The sequence below is a fragment of the Serinus canaria genome, chromosome 3 (assembly GCF_022539315.1).
Source record: "Serinus canaria isolate serCan28SL12 chromosome 3, serCan2020, whole genome shotgun sequence".
NCBI classification, from domain to species: Eukaryota; Metazoa; Chordata; class Aves; order Passeriformes; family Fringillidae; genus Serinus; species Serinus canaria.
This window is the reverse complement of record NC_066316.1, coordinates 13,596,256-13,613,070: the sequence shown is the minus strand read 5'-3', so window position 1 is coordinate 13,613,070 and position 16,815 is coordinate 13,596,256. Positions and strand designations below refer to the sequence as shown.

The 16,815-nt window shown below is 38.5% G+C and overlaps 2 protein-coding genes across 7 annotated transcripts in view; one reads left to right on the top strand and one right to left on the bottom strand.

The window, feature by feature from the left end:
• The window catches only part of LOC103821325 (serine/arginine-rich splicing factor 7), a 1,055,603-nt gene that overhangs the window by 149,588 nt on the left and 889,200 nt on the right, over window positions 1-16,815 (top strand). The window lies entirely within an intron of this gene.
• Window positions 1-16,815, bottom strand: part of MAP4K3 (mitogen-activated protein kinase kinase kinase kinase 3) — a 66,421-nt gene that overhangs the window by 43,401 nt on the left and 6,205 nt on the right. For all 5 annotated transcript variants that reach the window (XM_009096167.4, XM_018921032.3, XM_018921033.3 and 2 more), the window contains exons 2-8: window positions 14,775-14,832; window positions 12,532-12,622; window positions 9,826-9,890; window positions 7,530-7,585; window positions 4,711-4,758; window positions 2,565-2,607; window positions 1,834-1,906 (exon numbers count right to left, since the gene is read on the bottom strand). In XM_009096167.4, coding sequence (XP_009094415.2) covers window positions 1,834-1,906; window positions 2,565-2,607; window positions 4,711-4,758; window positions 7,530-7,585; window positions 9,826-9,890; window positions 12,532-12,622; window positions 14,775-14,832 — 434 coding nt within the window. The remainder of the gene's footprint in view (window positions 1-1,833; window positions 1,907-2,564; window positions 2,608-4,710; window positions 4,759-7,529; window positions 7,586-9,825; window positions 9,891-12,531; window positions 12,623-14,774; window positions 14,833-16,815) is intronic.

The following is a 16,815-nucleotide window of genomic DNA, read 5'->3' as shown; positions in this document are numbered from 1 at the left end:
AAGTAGTTTCACATTCTCAGGTGGCAAAAATGAACAAACATAACTGGCACATAAATAGGAATACCTAAAGGAAATTATTCACATGTGGAACTGTCACATGTTTTTAATGGCCAAAGTGAATTATGAATTTGATCACCCTATGTAGCCCTACAAGGTGGCCAACATGTTAGTATTTCTTAGCTTTAAGCTTTATCAGTCCTGATTACCTGCAAAGTAGCACTAAGTAACTCAATAAATGTAACACAGATGATGTCACCTAGAGAGTGCTCCAGCAGATCATCAAGCAGCATCTCAACTGATGCATTATTCAAATAGAGATATCCTGTGGTCACAGCACAGAGCCTGCCAGAGCTCAAAAAGTGTTTGGATAATGCTCTCCCACACATGGTGTGACACTGGGAGATGTCCTGTACAGGGCTAAGAGTTGGACTCAATGGCCCTTGTGGGCCCTCTCCACTCCTTATCTGTAGATCTGAAAACATCAGCAGGTTTGGGGGTAGAACTTACTTCACGTTTGCATAACTAAACTATATTTAGACACATTTCTTCCAGAGTTCATTAAAATCCCCATCACTCTAAATGAAAAATGAGGGAGTTACCATAGGAGAGGGGGAACATGGGTGAAACAATAAATGGACGGGTTACTAGCCCTGCAGTTCACCTGCCCTGAGACACATGTAGATCTAATGATCACTAAAGCCTTCACATGGTCTGTTTCAACTAAATTTTCCTCTCTGCAATCTCAAAAATTTTGCTTCCTTTCTTCTGCTCTCAAATCTCTGAGAAGCTTTGCAAAGAACAACTGATGCTTTTCATCAGCATTTAACCTATGTAATACTTTCAAAGTTATTATTTAAGGTCATTTGAGAAGACTGGCATGATTTGAAAGTTAGAGGACTTTCAAGCACTGAGGTCACCCAGACTTCTTGGGAAAGAGACACAAACCAATCACATAATCATGACTGATGGGTGTTTGTGCTATTCTGAAAGGGAAGTGAAGCCATGGTGCGAAGAAAAAAGCTAAAAATACTGTGCTTGGCTATTTCAAGTCAATACTTGAACATAGGGGTTTTTTCATTACATATATTTTTCTCTTGCACCTACTATGCTGTCAGACTACAGAATTTTAGTATCTGTCTGTGAAACATGACAAAAGTGCTGTTTTACAGTAGAGAATGTGTCTTATGTACTTCAAGGTTAAAGGGGACAACCACTTTCAGAGGAAAAGGATTAAATGAAAGGCAGAACTTCAGATAAGAAAAATTACACACACTAGTTTAATGGGGAAGAATAGAGATGCAGCACAGGTAGAATTGTTTCACTGAATTCAATCAGTTTAGGTAAAAAAGGGAGAAAATGGCTTAGAGAAACAGTTCACAAGCAGCAAAAGTCTGTGGATCTGTGAGGACAAAGGAAACTCATTAAGTAGAAAAGCTGTATCTAGGCTGGAGGGAAAACAACATAAAATACCAAAATCAGTGAATAAAAAAAATCAGGGAACAAAAAAATCTTATTATATCTTATAATAATAAGATCAAAGTTAAAAGCAAGCAAAATAGCGGTTAGTTTTTTAGGTTTTACTAAATTTAGATAAATTAGTCAACAGTGATGGCACTACACAGCCTTTCAAGTTTTCAGAGCATTAAGGCCTTTTTTCTGACACTCAGCTAATTTAGAGTTTGGAATAATTAACACAGATATGATGACCAGAAAATCTGACACAGCCTTTAGAGGTTAGTCTACCCAGGAATGACAGAGCATGCCTTTATCACAATTTTTCAAGAGTATTACATGTATTACCATTATATTAATGGTCAAGTAAAACACAGTTACCAATATGGGGTGCCAATGAAGGATTTCCTTTTGGCAATTGTAGCTGTTATCTGGGCAGATACTCCAAAATCAGCTATTAAAAAAAAAAAAAAGCAAAAACAAAATGACAGTTAAAAAGTGATTTGATGTAATTAATTGTTAATGAACACAAGTTTGGTTTCCCTACTGTTAAGAGGTCCTTAAATATACTGGAAATATTTAACAAAAAATAAAAAACAAAAGTAAATAATAGAAACTTGGTCTGTCTCAGATACCATTGGTCAGCTCCCCCCAGTCACTTGCCAAACATGCACACAAATGTCCCTCATACACACAAGGAAGAGTAGGCTGGCACAAAAGACTTAACAGGTACGTGAAACGTTTTGATAAGACAGAGCACCTCATTTTGTGTTACCAAAGAGATTCTTATCTCATTTCAGATTAGCTTTCAAGGTACATTTCACATTTAAGGACTCTGGATGGTAGATTTTATTAAAAATTTATAAACCTCTGTGATTTGACTTTTATTTTTCCTTTACAATATCAGGTCTTTTACTTCACTGTTCCAAAATTACTCCAACTAATCTTCAGATAATAATTCAATGGTTTAGATACTACCAGCAAGATAAAAAGAATTCTGATATTCAGTAATTCCTTACACGAACTATCACCTCATTAAACAAAACAGAGCATGCTGCTTCTTAAAGCACATAAAAATATTCATTTTTAAGCACTAAAATATATTAACTCACCTAATTTTACATGTCCATTGTCCGTTAAAAGAATGTTTGCTCCCTTTAAAAAAAAAAAAAGCTTACTTGAATTAAAAAATGCCAATTCCTCCAAAACAACATTAAAAAAATAAATATGTGGGATCTTACAGCTAATTAGGGGCCAAAGACAAAGCAAGGATTGCGTTCAATAAATCTGCAGCCTTATCAAGGAAATATGTGTGAAATTAGCAAGCTGCCATTCTGTTATTGAAAAATCTCCTTGGATATACAGTGTTTTTCATTAATTTTTAGTTAAGCCTATGGTACTACAGAGTTTGCATTGCACACAAAACCTCTCAATAAACAGTATTTGCCTGTGCTGATTAATTCTTACTTTTTTCTGTTTACAATGACTCAAAGGAAACAGGAACTCAAAAGGTCAAAGTGGAAACAATTTCATTTTCTTTTCATAAGTAAGAGCTCATTTTGTCTTGTTTGAGAGCCATGCTTATAATTACAGCCTTAAGGACCAGCCTTAATAATCAAGCATTTAGCAAAGCTACTTCCGTCCTTATGCAACAGAGATTCTGTTCGTGCTGGACTTGGAGAGGTCATTTTTGTGTGGCTGTGTGTTCCACTCACTTCAGCTCAATAAGCCAAATTAACCCAAAGCAGAGGGTTGTATTACAAAATTGCAAGATAAAAGGACTGAGAACAAACCTGATTTGAAGACTGAAACCAGCTACAGGTTGAACTGAGTGAAGGTTAGAGCTGGTTAAACACAGTTCCAAACATCAGCAGTGCACTGCCCATCAGGTAGATGGAAAGGCAGCAGTGATGAACCTCCAAAGATCTGTGTTTTTTACAGATTATGGCTTTTCCCAGAGCAGGAAAAGTCAGGCCTGCAATAAAATGCAGCTAACTTGGCCCACGCTGCACAAGCACAGTTAATGAGCTTGGCAAACAGTGTCACAGCCCTGCTTACATGCTCTTGACCTTGTTCACCTTTCAAGCTAACAGGACAGGTACTCTAAACATGGAATTTAGCTACTGAGGGAAGCAAACACAGTTCAGCAGTCAGGCAATCTGCAAATGAAGACAGTACTTTTCCATGCTCATGAGAACAGATTTTAAAAAAATCTTCACAATATAAGCACTGTAAGCCTTTATTAGCACAGTTCTGCTTAGAAAAAGTATCTATGGACTGTATCATTATAAGCATTCTATAAAGTATAGTGGAAAACATTTAATTTTGGTGCCTGAAGTAATCTTTCATTCAGAAATTACTTTTATGATGGCTCAAAACCCAAATTACTTTTGGGATTGCTCAAAACCCACACATTCTCCTGCAGCCATTGAGAACAACTTGGAATCAGGCTGCATGAAGGCAACTACAGTTAAAGCTGCTGTGGAAAAAAAGAAACCAAAACCAGCCAAACAAACAGCATGCAACAATACCAAAGAATATGATGATTTACTGTCAGATTTTCAGGAAGAAGCTTGCCAGGTCTGGAAGGGCTTTGGAAAGATTAGGCAGTAAAACTACAGGAACAAAAAGTCAACAGGAAGCACCAGAACGAAACTATAACAGAGTGTAAGAGTCTGAACAAGCCACTTTTGATATAGCTTTGCTGAGATGGAGATTTAAGTAAGTCAGTACTAATAGCCTGATTTGCAGCACCCTCTCTATTTTTAGAATGCGAGGGAGGGGACAGAAGTAGTCTCCAAGAACCGCACAGAACAGCAGCCTCTGCCCTGCAATCTTCTCACCACGATGCAAGAAGCCAAAGCAAGAGCTCTGCTCACTAGCTGGTTCAAAAAGAAGGGTATATGGAGCTCCCTGGAAAAGCTGTGGGAGGAGCAAACTTTTCCTTTGTACAGAGCACACACCCTTACAGCCATTAGAACACATACTGCTTTGGACACCAGTTCATGGCTAAATTCCAAAGCATTGGTCCACATAAACATTTTGTGTGGCTCCAAGGAAAAGAACAAACAATTTCCTTGCATATATTTTAAAGAAAGAATTTCTTTTCCTTGGGCAGAAACTTTCATTTCATTCTAAATGATTAAAAATCCCTACATATTCAGAAATGTACTGAATACTTATATGTAACAGTAAAGATCACTAGAGGTGATGCAACCTATTTTAAAAGCACCAAAAAAACCTTCAGTTTTTACTTACCTTTATATCTCTGTGCATTTTTCCTTTACTGTGAAGGTAATATAGTCCCTGCATAAAATATTTAAATAGTAATTTAGTCCAACATTTTTCATTTTACATACATTTCTAATTTAATTACCATGTATATTTAGGATTCAATTTAATAATCTAAATGACTCACTGACTGAAGAACATTTTTATATTTCAGTGTAATTTGCTGTAAATTTGCAGATTCAATATATTTAGCCATATCTGATATCTTTATATAAAGCAGTATACCTAAGCATCTTTATATAAAGATATTTAGACATTTTTATAAAACACAGGATAGCTATAAGTAATACCAGTCACCACACCTATTGGAAGAAGAGTATTCCCCAAACACGTTTTTCTCTGGACATGGTAACTGTCACCTTTTTAGACCAAAGTAATTAATGGCAAATGGCCTAGGAGTCTTCTATTCAGCAGTCAGATCACTGGACCACTAGTAAAGCTATCTACTGTATCATTACGTATTTCAATCAAGCCTAGAAATTCAACTCTGTTTCAAGGATTTCTGCAAAAGCATTCGGCCGCCTGCGTCTTGTACCAAAACATTTTAAGACTGAACACAAGTTAGAAACTAAGTTTAAATTCTGGAAGAATTCTGCAGAACCAAATCCCTGCATGACAAATCAGAGACCGTGTGACTTTGGACACTCTAGGCTTATCTCTAAAATTCTCTTCCAGAAGTAAAATCACACACAAACATCTTCCTTGCTCTGTGACCATGATCCTTCACAAGGCTCCATGTTCATGGGAAATATCCATGTGAAGACTCATAATTTTTTGCCAGTTCATGCAAGACATCAGAGAGTTGACTGCAAAATTTAAAGTGTAATTAATCAAAGTATCTAGCAGACCACTGCAACAACTGGCATTAGGCAGAAGAGTACCATGTACACTCCTTAAATCTCTGGATGCTACTGGCATACAAAGGCCATTAATTCACACACTTTTAGTACTGCCCTGGAGGAATGTGAAGTCACCATTTTCAAAACTGAATGTCTGGAGACAGTTACTTTAAAGGTCATATTTAAGAGATACATCTTTTTAGAATCAAATCTCACAGATTCCAGCAAAATGGACAGCAAGTATATTTTGAAAATGGAGGATTCAATGGGCTTCTAAATATGGAAACTGAATGTTAACATCAGCATCCAAGTGAGACTCTGAACTCATGGACACTGTTGGCAAAATTAATGCTGGACAAATTACTTCTATGGATGGACAACAGTCTATATTCTCAGACTTCTTACTCGAGAAAATTATAAGCTGCAACAAGATATCTGAAACTACATGCATTATATTTGGTCAGAGTATTATAGACATGTAATTACATACAATTTAAAATATAGAAAAATGGGTCAATGAATAATGGGTCAACTAGAAAACACAAAATAGTAAGCTTTTTTTCCCCCACACAATTTATACATATTAACCAAGATATCTTCCCACACAAATAAATGGCTTCATAAATTCCATTCCAGACTACTCACTCCTCCATATCTAAGAAGATTATGGAATTGATTGATGGACTGTCTGGTGGGTAATGAATTGCTAAATGATTGTATCCAGAGAGCAGTGGAAAACAAGCTCAATGTCCAGAGTGACAAGTGGTATCCCTGAGAGTCCCACATTAGACTTTTTAGTATCTCCATCATTGATACAGACAGTGGGATCAAGGGCATCCTCAGCCAATGTGCAGAAGTCTCATAAGAAAGATGGAGAGAAACTTTTTAGCATGGCCTCTTGTGACAGGACAAGGTGTAACGGTTTTCAAGTAACAAGAGGGTAGATTCAGATTACATCTAAGGAAGAATTCTTTTATTATGATGGTGATGAATTACTGGAAGAGGCTGCAGAGAGAGGTGGTGGATGTCCCATCTCTGGAAACACTCAAGGTCAGGTTGAACTGGGCTCTGAGCAACCTCATCTAGTTGAAGATGTCTCTGCTCATTGCAGGGGGTGGGGGGGGTGGGGTTGTGGTCTTTAAAGGCCCCTTCTAATGCAAACCATTCTGCAAGCTCCTAAGAACAAGAGGGTTTAAAGACTCAAAACCCATAACACTCCCAGATGTCACATAAGCCTGATCTCTAAGTAAAAAAAAGCACCACATCCTGCAAGTCAGAAGGCAGCAGTCTCTGGCACAGCACAGGGAGATGCTAAGTGACAACCAAGGGAGATGGCTTAGAATAGAGCCATCTTCAAAGAGTGAGAGGCAGCAGATCTCAACTGATGGCATTCAACAGGTTTGCCTTCACTACAAGTCAAGAACTGCTCTCTCACCGAGAAGCAAGACATCCATCAAAAAAGCAGTCTCTGATTAAGTTTTACTGCTGTATTGAACCTGTAACGTAGGAAAGAAAAATGAAAGCTAGCATACCCACAAGGAGAGGCTAATGACTTCAACATCTCAAGCACACAGGCAATTTTTTTCCTATTGGCACAATCTATTATTAGATATACAAATGTTTTAATTTTCCTTCAAATGTGTATAACTAATTTATACCATAAATATGGATTAAGAAAACACAGTGCTTCCCCCCTTTTAAAAACAAATACAAAATTAACAGCTGAAAGATGACAAGAGTTTTCTTCAAATGATCCAGGGTAATTGAGGTCATGCAATTATACAAATTTCTAGGCTGTAATATGGGACCTACTCAAAAGTCTGAGAAAAGCACTGTGTCATCCAGTTACCGGACTTCCATGGCATCACATGTTATTTGTAGCTTTTATTCTTAGCTTTTAATACTTTTACATTAAAAGACAACCACAAGAACCTGAGGAGACACTACCTGTAGTGTTTCTCTGCTAACATAGGCAATCTGTTGCTCTGATAGTGGTCCAGTCACTGAAATGGAAGAGAAAAAGAGAAGAAAAAAATCTCAAAATCAGGTAAGATACTGCATTCCGAATTCACACCTCAATTACTGCTATTCAAACTGACAGGACCTTACACTACTAGTCTCTAAGTAAATGTGCTTAGTCTTTATCCCAGACTGAGGACCCTAAAGATCATAGCATTTTTTAAAGTCAAAAATGTCCAGTACTGTTAGAATGGAAACTACTAATTCTTCTGTATTTAAATCTCACAGTACTTAGGAAAAAAAAGCACAACTAATGATTTAAGCCTTACTCTTTCCCTTGAACAAACCCATTGTGTTCTTCTATAGAGGGCTGGACTTTTAACTCAGTGACTCAGAGCTGCAGCCAACTCTGTTCAGTCCCCTTTGAGCCCTGGGCAGTTCTTTGTACCATTTGTGACCTGCTCTGTCCTTCCATCTTTCCCACTGCCAGAGAAACTGTTCCCTCCAGCTTCTCAGCCTTTCTCTGAAATCAGCTGTCAGCACTGCTGCTCCTGGGCCTGCCATACCAAGCACCTTCTCAAACTCCCCCTGTAAGCAGGTCCAGCAGTTTCCCAAGGGAAGGAGGAATCTTTCTCTCTCTCGAGGATCGAACTTCACTGAAGTCTCTTAGAGGAAAACAATTAAATTCTGAACAAATATGCAAACCAAACAGCGAGTGGCAAGCAAGGAATGGTCTGTGACTTGTCCCAGTCACTGGACTTTGATCCTGAAATTAAAGGGGTTTAAGAACAGGAAATGCATTCCTGACGGTAAGCTTTTCAGGTTTTGCACAGAAAACAAAGAGAAATTGGATGGAGTTTCTCAAAGGACACTGAAGGAGTAGAAAGTTAAGAATGAATCTAGATTAAAGAAACTAACTGCTTAGCTTCTACAATATAAATATCATGCAACATATCTTCAAAGTAAGTCTACATCCAACTCCTCTTTTCTGAAAGAAAAACTCCAAACCCACACAAAACTATATATAGTGGCACTCACAGTAGGTGGATCTAGGCACCTATTTTAGTTTTGAGGAATTTAATTCTGATTAACTCAAATGACTTGAGATTACAGAGGCCTATAGTTCAATTGGAAGAGGACTCTCTAAAACATAATAAAGACCAGAAAAGAACCTTCCATTCTATCAGCAGAGAAGCCAAAAATCAGCTGCAACGGGAAGCCACTCCTGTAGACATCTGCTCAGGCATTTATGCTGCATGAGCTCATTTCCTACTATACAGGTGTTCCACAAAACAAAGCCTATTAAACACGATGCTTTTCTCAAAATTAGCAAAGAGTTAAAGGATCACCAAGGCCACACTCAAATGACTATGACAGGAACATGGCAGGAACTTGTGAATTGGTGCTTCTTTTAATTGCACCCAAGGTAAACATAAAAAGCTGCTTACGCACAAGAGACCCTCACATGTAAAATTTTCACAAGTAAGAATATAGATAGACTTCCTCAATAAAAAACATCACCTGAGAATCCCAAAGCCATTACTCACTTAGAGCATACTCCTTTCCTACAAAGGTCTTAATTTCAGGGCAATAAAGTCCTTCAAAACTGATTTTGTCTCTTGAAAAATAGCAAGCAGTTGATTGATCCTGTCTTTATCCAACAGATTCACAGATAGCCCTTGTTTCTTTGACTGCTCACTGAAGCCAAGCCTAAAGCAAATATAGAGACCACCTTTGCTTTTCACATGTCATACATCCAGCTTAAAAAAACCCTGAAAAAATTTAAAAATACCGCCATGGAATATAATACTGGTATGCAAACATTCAAACAGTTTACCAAGGACAAGAGCATCCATGCTAATCAATCCACATACCTAGGTTTCTGTAGGAAGGAGTATAGATTATACTAAAACAAAGTGCAAAAGCTCAGAAACAAAATGGCTATGAAGCAAGACAGCGGATCAAGACATCAATTTTTTCTTTTTACAATGTAAAATTGTCAAATATTTTACAAATATTGCCAAAAATTTTACAGCCTTTGAAAAGCAGTGACAGGCATATGAGCCCCTGAAGGATGGAATAACTTCTGCTATACAGCCCCCCCCACTAATATTGTTTACAAAACCCAAACCAATTAAGTAAAAACATAAGCTAAAACTGACCTCCAATGAATTATTATGGATACTAAATTTAGGATCCCTCCTCTAATTCCAAAACACTGCAATAATTTCCATTTTTTAAAATAAGCTGTACTTTGATTTTAAGGAATAAAGTCTTGACATACCATGATAAATATCCTGTAGAGAGCCACCTCCACAGAACTCCATGCAGATCCATAGCTTGTCTCGTCTAAAGAATTAATAAAACCATTCATTAGCTGTCAGATTTGCAGAGGACTTGTAAAAGATAAGTCAGAGGACTCAAACACTATAAAGCACAACACAACATGCTCTGTATTATGGAAAGTACAAGTCAAATAATGAGTATAATTTAGTCCTTATGTGACACTTCACTGTCTAAACAGTAACTAATGAAAAAGTCAAAAATATTCTACTTTAATGAAGCAATAAAAACAGTATTAGTGAAACATTCACACTGATTTTTGTTGAAATGCATTTTTCTGAGAGTAGAGACAAAACAGATGTCGGTTCTTATTTCTTCCTTATTTTCACTTCTCCACTTTTTTCATAGCATAGGAGTTAATACACAAAAAGCCCCAGGAGTCTCTCAACTAAATTTCTTTCACAGCAAATTAAGTGAAACTGTAGTGCTCTAGTCAAAGCTAGGCAGAGCACAGCCCATGCCGTGGGTAAGTACCTGCTCAGATAAAGACTTTTCCTTCAAAAATATCTATGGATATTTTTGGTGGCAGGGTCAGAAGGGAAGTTACTTAGCTCTTCTTCCCTTACTAAGGGAATCAATTCAGTGTGATTCACTGTACCTCCACAAAAGGTGCTTTCCAAGAATAGACAACGGGCTGAAGGATTTAAAGGTATCTTCTATCATGGCCATTAACTATTTTCACTCAATAATTTTCACTGGTAAGATGTGGCCACAAAAAGGCACAGTGCAGAGCAAAAAATCTGGGACTTGCCTAGTCACTCCTGGCCATCAAAATACTCAGGTGAAAAAAAAAAAAATCCCATACAACAACCTTAGAGCAGACAGTAACACAGGAGAACCAAAGGAAAGACTGATGGCTGTTCTGCAGTTCCCTGATGACCTGGCCTTGTGTGTCTTGCACTCATAAGGCTCTGTTAGAACAGTTGAGCCACGTTTGTGACAGGGTTTTTGAAAGGCAATGGTGGAAGTGCTGAGCTTATCTCCTGAGCGGCAAATTGCAAGTGCTCTCACCAGCAGGTGACAGCTAGAATAGCTGCTGCTCCAGGGAGAACTCTGTCTTTCTTGGATGTCCTCCCCTTTAAGTCCAGAGTGCACATGGTCCTCAAAGCTACATTCCCAGCTGCTTCCTCTAGAGGTGGGAAAGGTATTGTGCAAGCATTAGAGGAGTTTTAAGCAGTAGAATTCCCTGGCTGTTAACTCCATTCATTTCAAGGGGTCAATTAAAGCCTTGCTTGAAATAATATTAAAACTTTCCACTGAAATAGCTGACCAAAGCCAGACACAGAAGCAGTGTGACAACCCATGCAAGAAAAGTGAGTAAGAAAGAACCACTGAAGAAACATCTCCAAGTCCCTTCTTTGTTCCCCACAATGATGCAGGACTCAAGACAGGGACACTTTTGGGGGCACTGGACTCGTGGGCCCATGCGGCTGCATCCTGTTTGATGCCAAAAGTAGCAGCACTGTGGAACTGGGAAGAGGGCAGAACTCTCCCAGCAAAGTAAGAGACATGAAGCATTAAAGTGTTGCAAATTCTCACTTGCTTACTGGGCATTCACTTCCCAGTATGCAAAAGCCCTACAGAAAACAGAAAAAGAACATAAGAGGATCAGAAGAGGTGACTAGGTGACTACATTTCTTAGTTTCAATCTAGCCTTTTATCACTGTGCCTAAGCACTTTGAGACAGGTGAAGATCCCTGTCAACCAAGAGCAACAGTGCAGGATCTTTCTACAGAGCATATGGCCTGAGCAGCAAGCAAAAGAGACAGGACCAACAGTACCATTGAGGGTCTGCAACTTAACACCCAGGCTAACAGGAAGGCAGAAATGTCACTGTCTGAAAAATCCCTACACAAACAGAAGAAATCCTTGGGGAACAATATCCTGATGACTAGCAAGTATAGGACAATGGTATTTTTCTTATTCTTCTTAGCATTGAAATATGCTTGGAAAAGAAAAGCTCAGGCAGCAAAAGGTCTCGAAGACATTGATTGCCCAGACAGAAAAAGAAGCACTCTCACCTCCAGCTTGAGTACAGAAGAGGCAATGTTTCAATACAAAAATGGTCAACAAAGTTGAGTGCAACAATAGCAGTTGTGCACTGTTTTCACATGAAATTAAAAATATCACCAGAAGCAGCTTTTTATCAGTTATGCAAAGCAATCTGTTCCCACTATGACTGGTTAAAAGAAGTAGCTGGTAAGACAACTGAATACATTTGTCAATGTTTCTACAACACAAATAACCTCACCTCCAGAAACAAATACAAAACCTTCACATTCTGGTTAGAAGTTCACATGTTGGAAAAACAGACATTCTACTGAAACAGATCTAAAAGATACTTCATACATAGACACTTCATACTTGACATACTTCTGCTTAATTTTCCACTTATATATTAGATTCAAAGCTTTTAAGCATCAACTTATTTGCAAGAAAACATGACTATGTGGTCACCAAACAATTTTGCTGGAAGAAAGATTATTTAGAGAGAGAGAGACACTGTAATAAATAGAACAGATTTGAAGGTGAATGAAAAAAATACACCAGTGGATAATACTTGGTAAATTATATTTCACCATATAGATTTGTCCTTTACAAGGGGACAGGGACACATTTTTAAGTGAACAAAAGAAACAAACTGTACCTGAGATAGCTGCCAAAATAAGCAACAATGTTCGGATGTTTACAGTCTTTCATCATAATGATTTCCTGCTGCACAACAGCAAAATCTTCTCCTGAAATGCAGTAGAATGAGTATTTTCTTTGGCCAGGGTTATAGTCACATCTTAACTTTCAGCACATGTTTATAAAATAAACATTCTTAGTAATTAAGACTAATTATCTGCAGGTTTCACAGACATAAATCAGCTGTAAATCAGTATTTATTAGCAAGGGCTTAGCAATAAGTAATGATATTCTGAAGTTTTATTCTGGGACAGATGGACCTCACATCTACTGACAGCTCTTACAATATCGGCCATAGCTCTTTTTCAAGTCCTTATTTTCCCTGAGACCCCACTGTGTCCATCTGCATAAGCCCTGCCAATAGCCTGGGTTCTTAAAAACACAACAAAATTTTGCTGTTTTTGGCCACATGCCCATTCTCGTTAGCTCATCTTCTTAAGCAAAAAAAAAAACAACCCAAAACCAGTCCCTAGTAAACTGCAACATTTCAGAAGACTCCACAAAAATGTAAATTTATGGACTGTAACTCACATCCAGAAAACATTGACACAGGGGTGACATTCACCTGAATCTCACCATTTGGTATCATGGTTGTCCCAGTCTTCCTATTAAAGGTTCTTACCAGATGTGTACACTAAGAAAATCATGTGTGAAACTTTAAACACAGCTGAGATGTTTTTCTTTGGGGAACATTTTAAGTTTTTCCCAGTACATTAACATACTGATGACCTATCCACTGAGTTATTTATAACCAGATATTTGATACTCCCACGTATTTTATTTAACTGACAGCCAATTTCAAATCATAAGCTGCAAGTTAACATCTATCTGTGTGTTGCTGATGGCTTCCTGGCTAGACTTTTAAACACACAGACACTAAAGAACAGAGGAATTTATTTTCACCCATGGACCTCCCTGAATGGACACAGGTCCTCCAGTGTGTGACCAGCATTTTCAGTGCATTCAAAGTAAAAGCAGCAAAAAGCCTTAAAACAAGTTCCTAAACATTGTTAACCCTCAGTCTGCACACTGTACACTGATCTGCAAAACTTTCCAAAACAGGGCAGCTGAAGTCTACTCTCTGTGCACCACACAGGTGTCCAAAGGCTGCCAAAAAATACTTAAGTACAAGTTCACCCATCACCACAGCACAGGGGCAGGTTCGCCCAGCTGCAGGGCATCCCCACGCTCTGCCCACAGCACAGTTAGCTGGACTGATAACCCATATCATGCACAGCCAAGGACTCCAGCAATGGCAACTGATATAAGAAAAACAAAGAAGCAGAACTAGACAAGAGCATCTGAGATCACACTTTCAGTGTGAGGAAAAGAAGTGTGATTAACACACATTTTTTGAACTACCTAGTAACATACTGTCCTATCTTGAACTTTTTAATGTGTGTGTACTGTGAAAACACAACATTTCTAACCCCTTCCAGAATTGTAAGGGGAAAAAAATGGAAAAAACTTAATACCTTCTTTCCCTTCTTGCCCACACAGACCTTAAGGATCAAACCAGGCAGTTAAAATATTACACACAGCCCAACATTAAATCTGGAAATGGAACACCAGCAGTTAGAAGTTAGACAAAAAGTCTGGATGTTTGACTTCCCAGATTAATCCTATTCAACAGGCCTACTCTTATTAATAGAACAGACTGCAGGCTGAGAACTGATCTGTAGGGCACATGTACTTTGTGAAATCACCACCGAAGCACAGTGCAAGCATAAATCTAGAAGACAGTGAAGTCCTAATCAGAGCTTTCAAAAGATTTTCAGGAAATGTACTCAACTCCCAGATATTAATGTTCAGCTATTATTTCACCCTTCTTTTTAGTTATTCTTCTACTCTTTTACCAGGCAAATTCTTTTTTACCTTGCTGTCTTCTTGTGTTCCAGAAATTTTTATAACACATGGGTCGAACACAGGACAGAAAACCCCACAATTCTCAATGAAATTTTAATCAGCTTTCACTTAACTGTTCTCCAATTAAATTTTTCCTCTTACATCTTATTTGCCATGGTTTTTTTTTTTAGAACAGTGTATTTTTTCCTACACCAGAACAGTGTACTTTTTTTTAGAACACTGTACTTTTTCCTACACCTTCTTTCAATAAGTGGACTTGACTGATTTTGTCCAATTGTTATCTTAAGCACAAAAATATTTAGTTTCTGTGGCCTACTTAGTTAAGAAACCACTTACCTGGTTCTAGTTTTATTACTTTAATCGCTGCAAGCTCACCCGTGTTGACATTTCTAGCCTATAAAAAAACAAAAAAGGAGTATTTAGAAAGCAGAATGCAGCACCCACCTCTGCATTCTTGACTTGATGTTCTCTGGCAACAGTAGTCAAAGAGTAACTGAGGTACACAAGGGTTTAACACAGTGGAACCACTTGTTGGGGAACACTAAACAGGTGATTTATACTGAGAGCTGAATCTTTAAGTCTGTTCAGGAAACTACCATGCCACACAACACTTGAATTATGCAAGTTCTCAACCATGCTGTGCTTCCCTGTGAAAACCCATAAACAAACTAACAACTGAGACTGAAAAGCAGGTGTAACACGTCTCTCAGCAGCCAAGGGATCAGGGCACACCAAGGGCTGTGCTCTGCAGTGTGTGGGACCACTTGCAAGACTCCCAGATGAGCAATTCAACACTTCTTCTTCATTTTGCTATGTGCAAGGCCCCTTGAACCTTCTTCTCCAAAAACAACAGCTTCCCCTTGCTGCAAAGGGTTGAAAAAGGCAAGGCAGCAACAAAGGAGTTAGGGAGCATTCCCCTCAAAACAATCCCTTCAGACACACAGCAGCCAACTGCAGCAGCAATGACTCAGGAGCTTCACTGCATTTTCACACATGGAATGTTCTGAATTGGAAGGGATCCACAAGGATCAAGTCCAGTTCCTAAGTGAATAGCCCATACAGGGATCAATCCCACAATCCTGATACCATTAGCACCATGCTCTGACCAACAGAGCTCTGTCCTGCTAAGGCCTTGGTTCTACTGAGCAAACAAGAAAACTACATTTTTGAAAAGACATTAAGAAGCAACATAAATTACTAAAAAATTATTTCTCTTTTACAACTGTACCATTTGACTTCTAATTGAAAGTCAAGAAGCCATTTGCCCAGGGCTTTCAGAGCATTTCTGTGCCTCTGCACCCAAGAAGCCAGCAAAGCTGCTTCCCAGCACTAAAGCAGCAGCAGCAGCTCCTGAAGGATGCCCAGCTACAGCCTCTTCTCTCCCCAAGGGAGGCTTGCACCCTGCAGGAGTACAGATTGTAGAGCCCAGGCTACCCCTACACAGGGCTCAGAGCCTGCTTTTACAAAGGCCAGAATTACAGAATTTAACACATGCAGTCAGGGATCCACCTCATAAGCTGCTAATAGTCTCATTTAAGTCACTTTAGGAAATCAGGAACTCAGAGTCTTTATGGACTCACCAAGTATGTGCAAGGTTTGTTACATGGCAGCTTGGGACCTAGTTGTGGAACCAAAAGTGGAGGAGAAAATACCACCAAGACCATAAAAAGTAAACAAGAATAAAATGGGGAAATAAATGCAGAGGGTATTCCTGTGTTTAGATATTTACTCAGCTTACTCCTTGGACAGCTGATCTCAAACCTCTCACTATTCTTTGGTGTGGCAACACTGCTGCAATGCTGGGAGCGCTGGCATTTGCAAATCATTTGCAGGCAGAGAGATTCCAAGACCAGTGGGAATCCTATGAAAGTCAAGGAGTAGTCCAAACCTGATTGATTGTGGAAAAAAACAGTTAACAAATAAATTTTCTGGCAGCCTTTCCTATAAGTCATTATTTATCCACCCCACCAATGGCAGCAATGTCTCCAACCATCACTGGTGGAAAAAAGATGCACAGACATTAAGAACAGCAAAAACACGAGTTCCTTTCATCTGTACCAGAGAATAAAGGCAACACATGAGTAAGTGCCACCACTGAAGCATGAGCTAGGATTTTTACTCCTTATTTCTTTTCCTAACATAGTCTCTTCACAGCAAGAAACAAACAGAAGCAAAATGTTCATTAATCAAACATCAGCATTTTTAACCTCCAAGACAAACAAGAAAAGTTACTGAAGCTTTAACAAAGCTGACCTGTGATCATCAGAGGGGCTTGTTAACACCTACAGACTTGTTTTAGGACAACTTGTACTAATAATATTATCAATGAAATACAACTGTAGTGGATACAAGTGAGAAGACCCTGAAGTTACACACT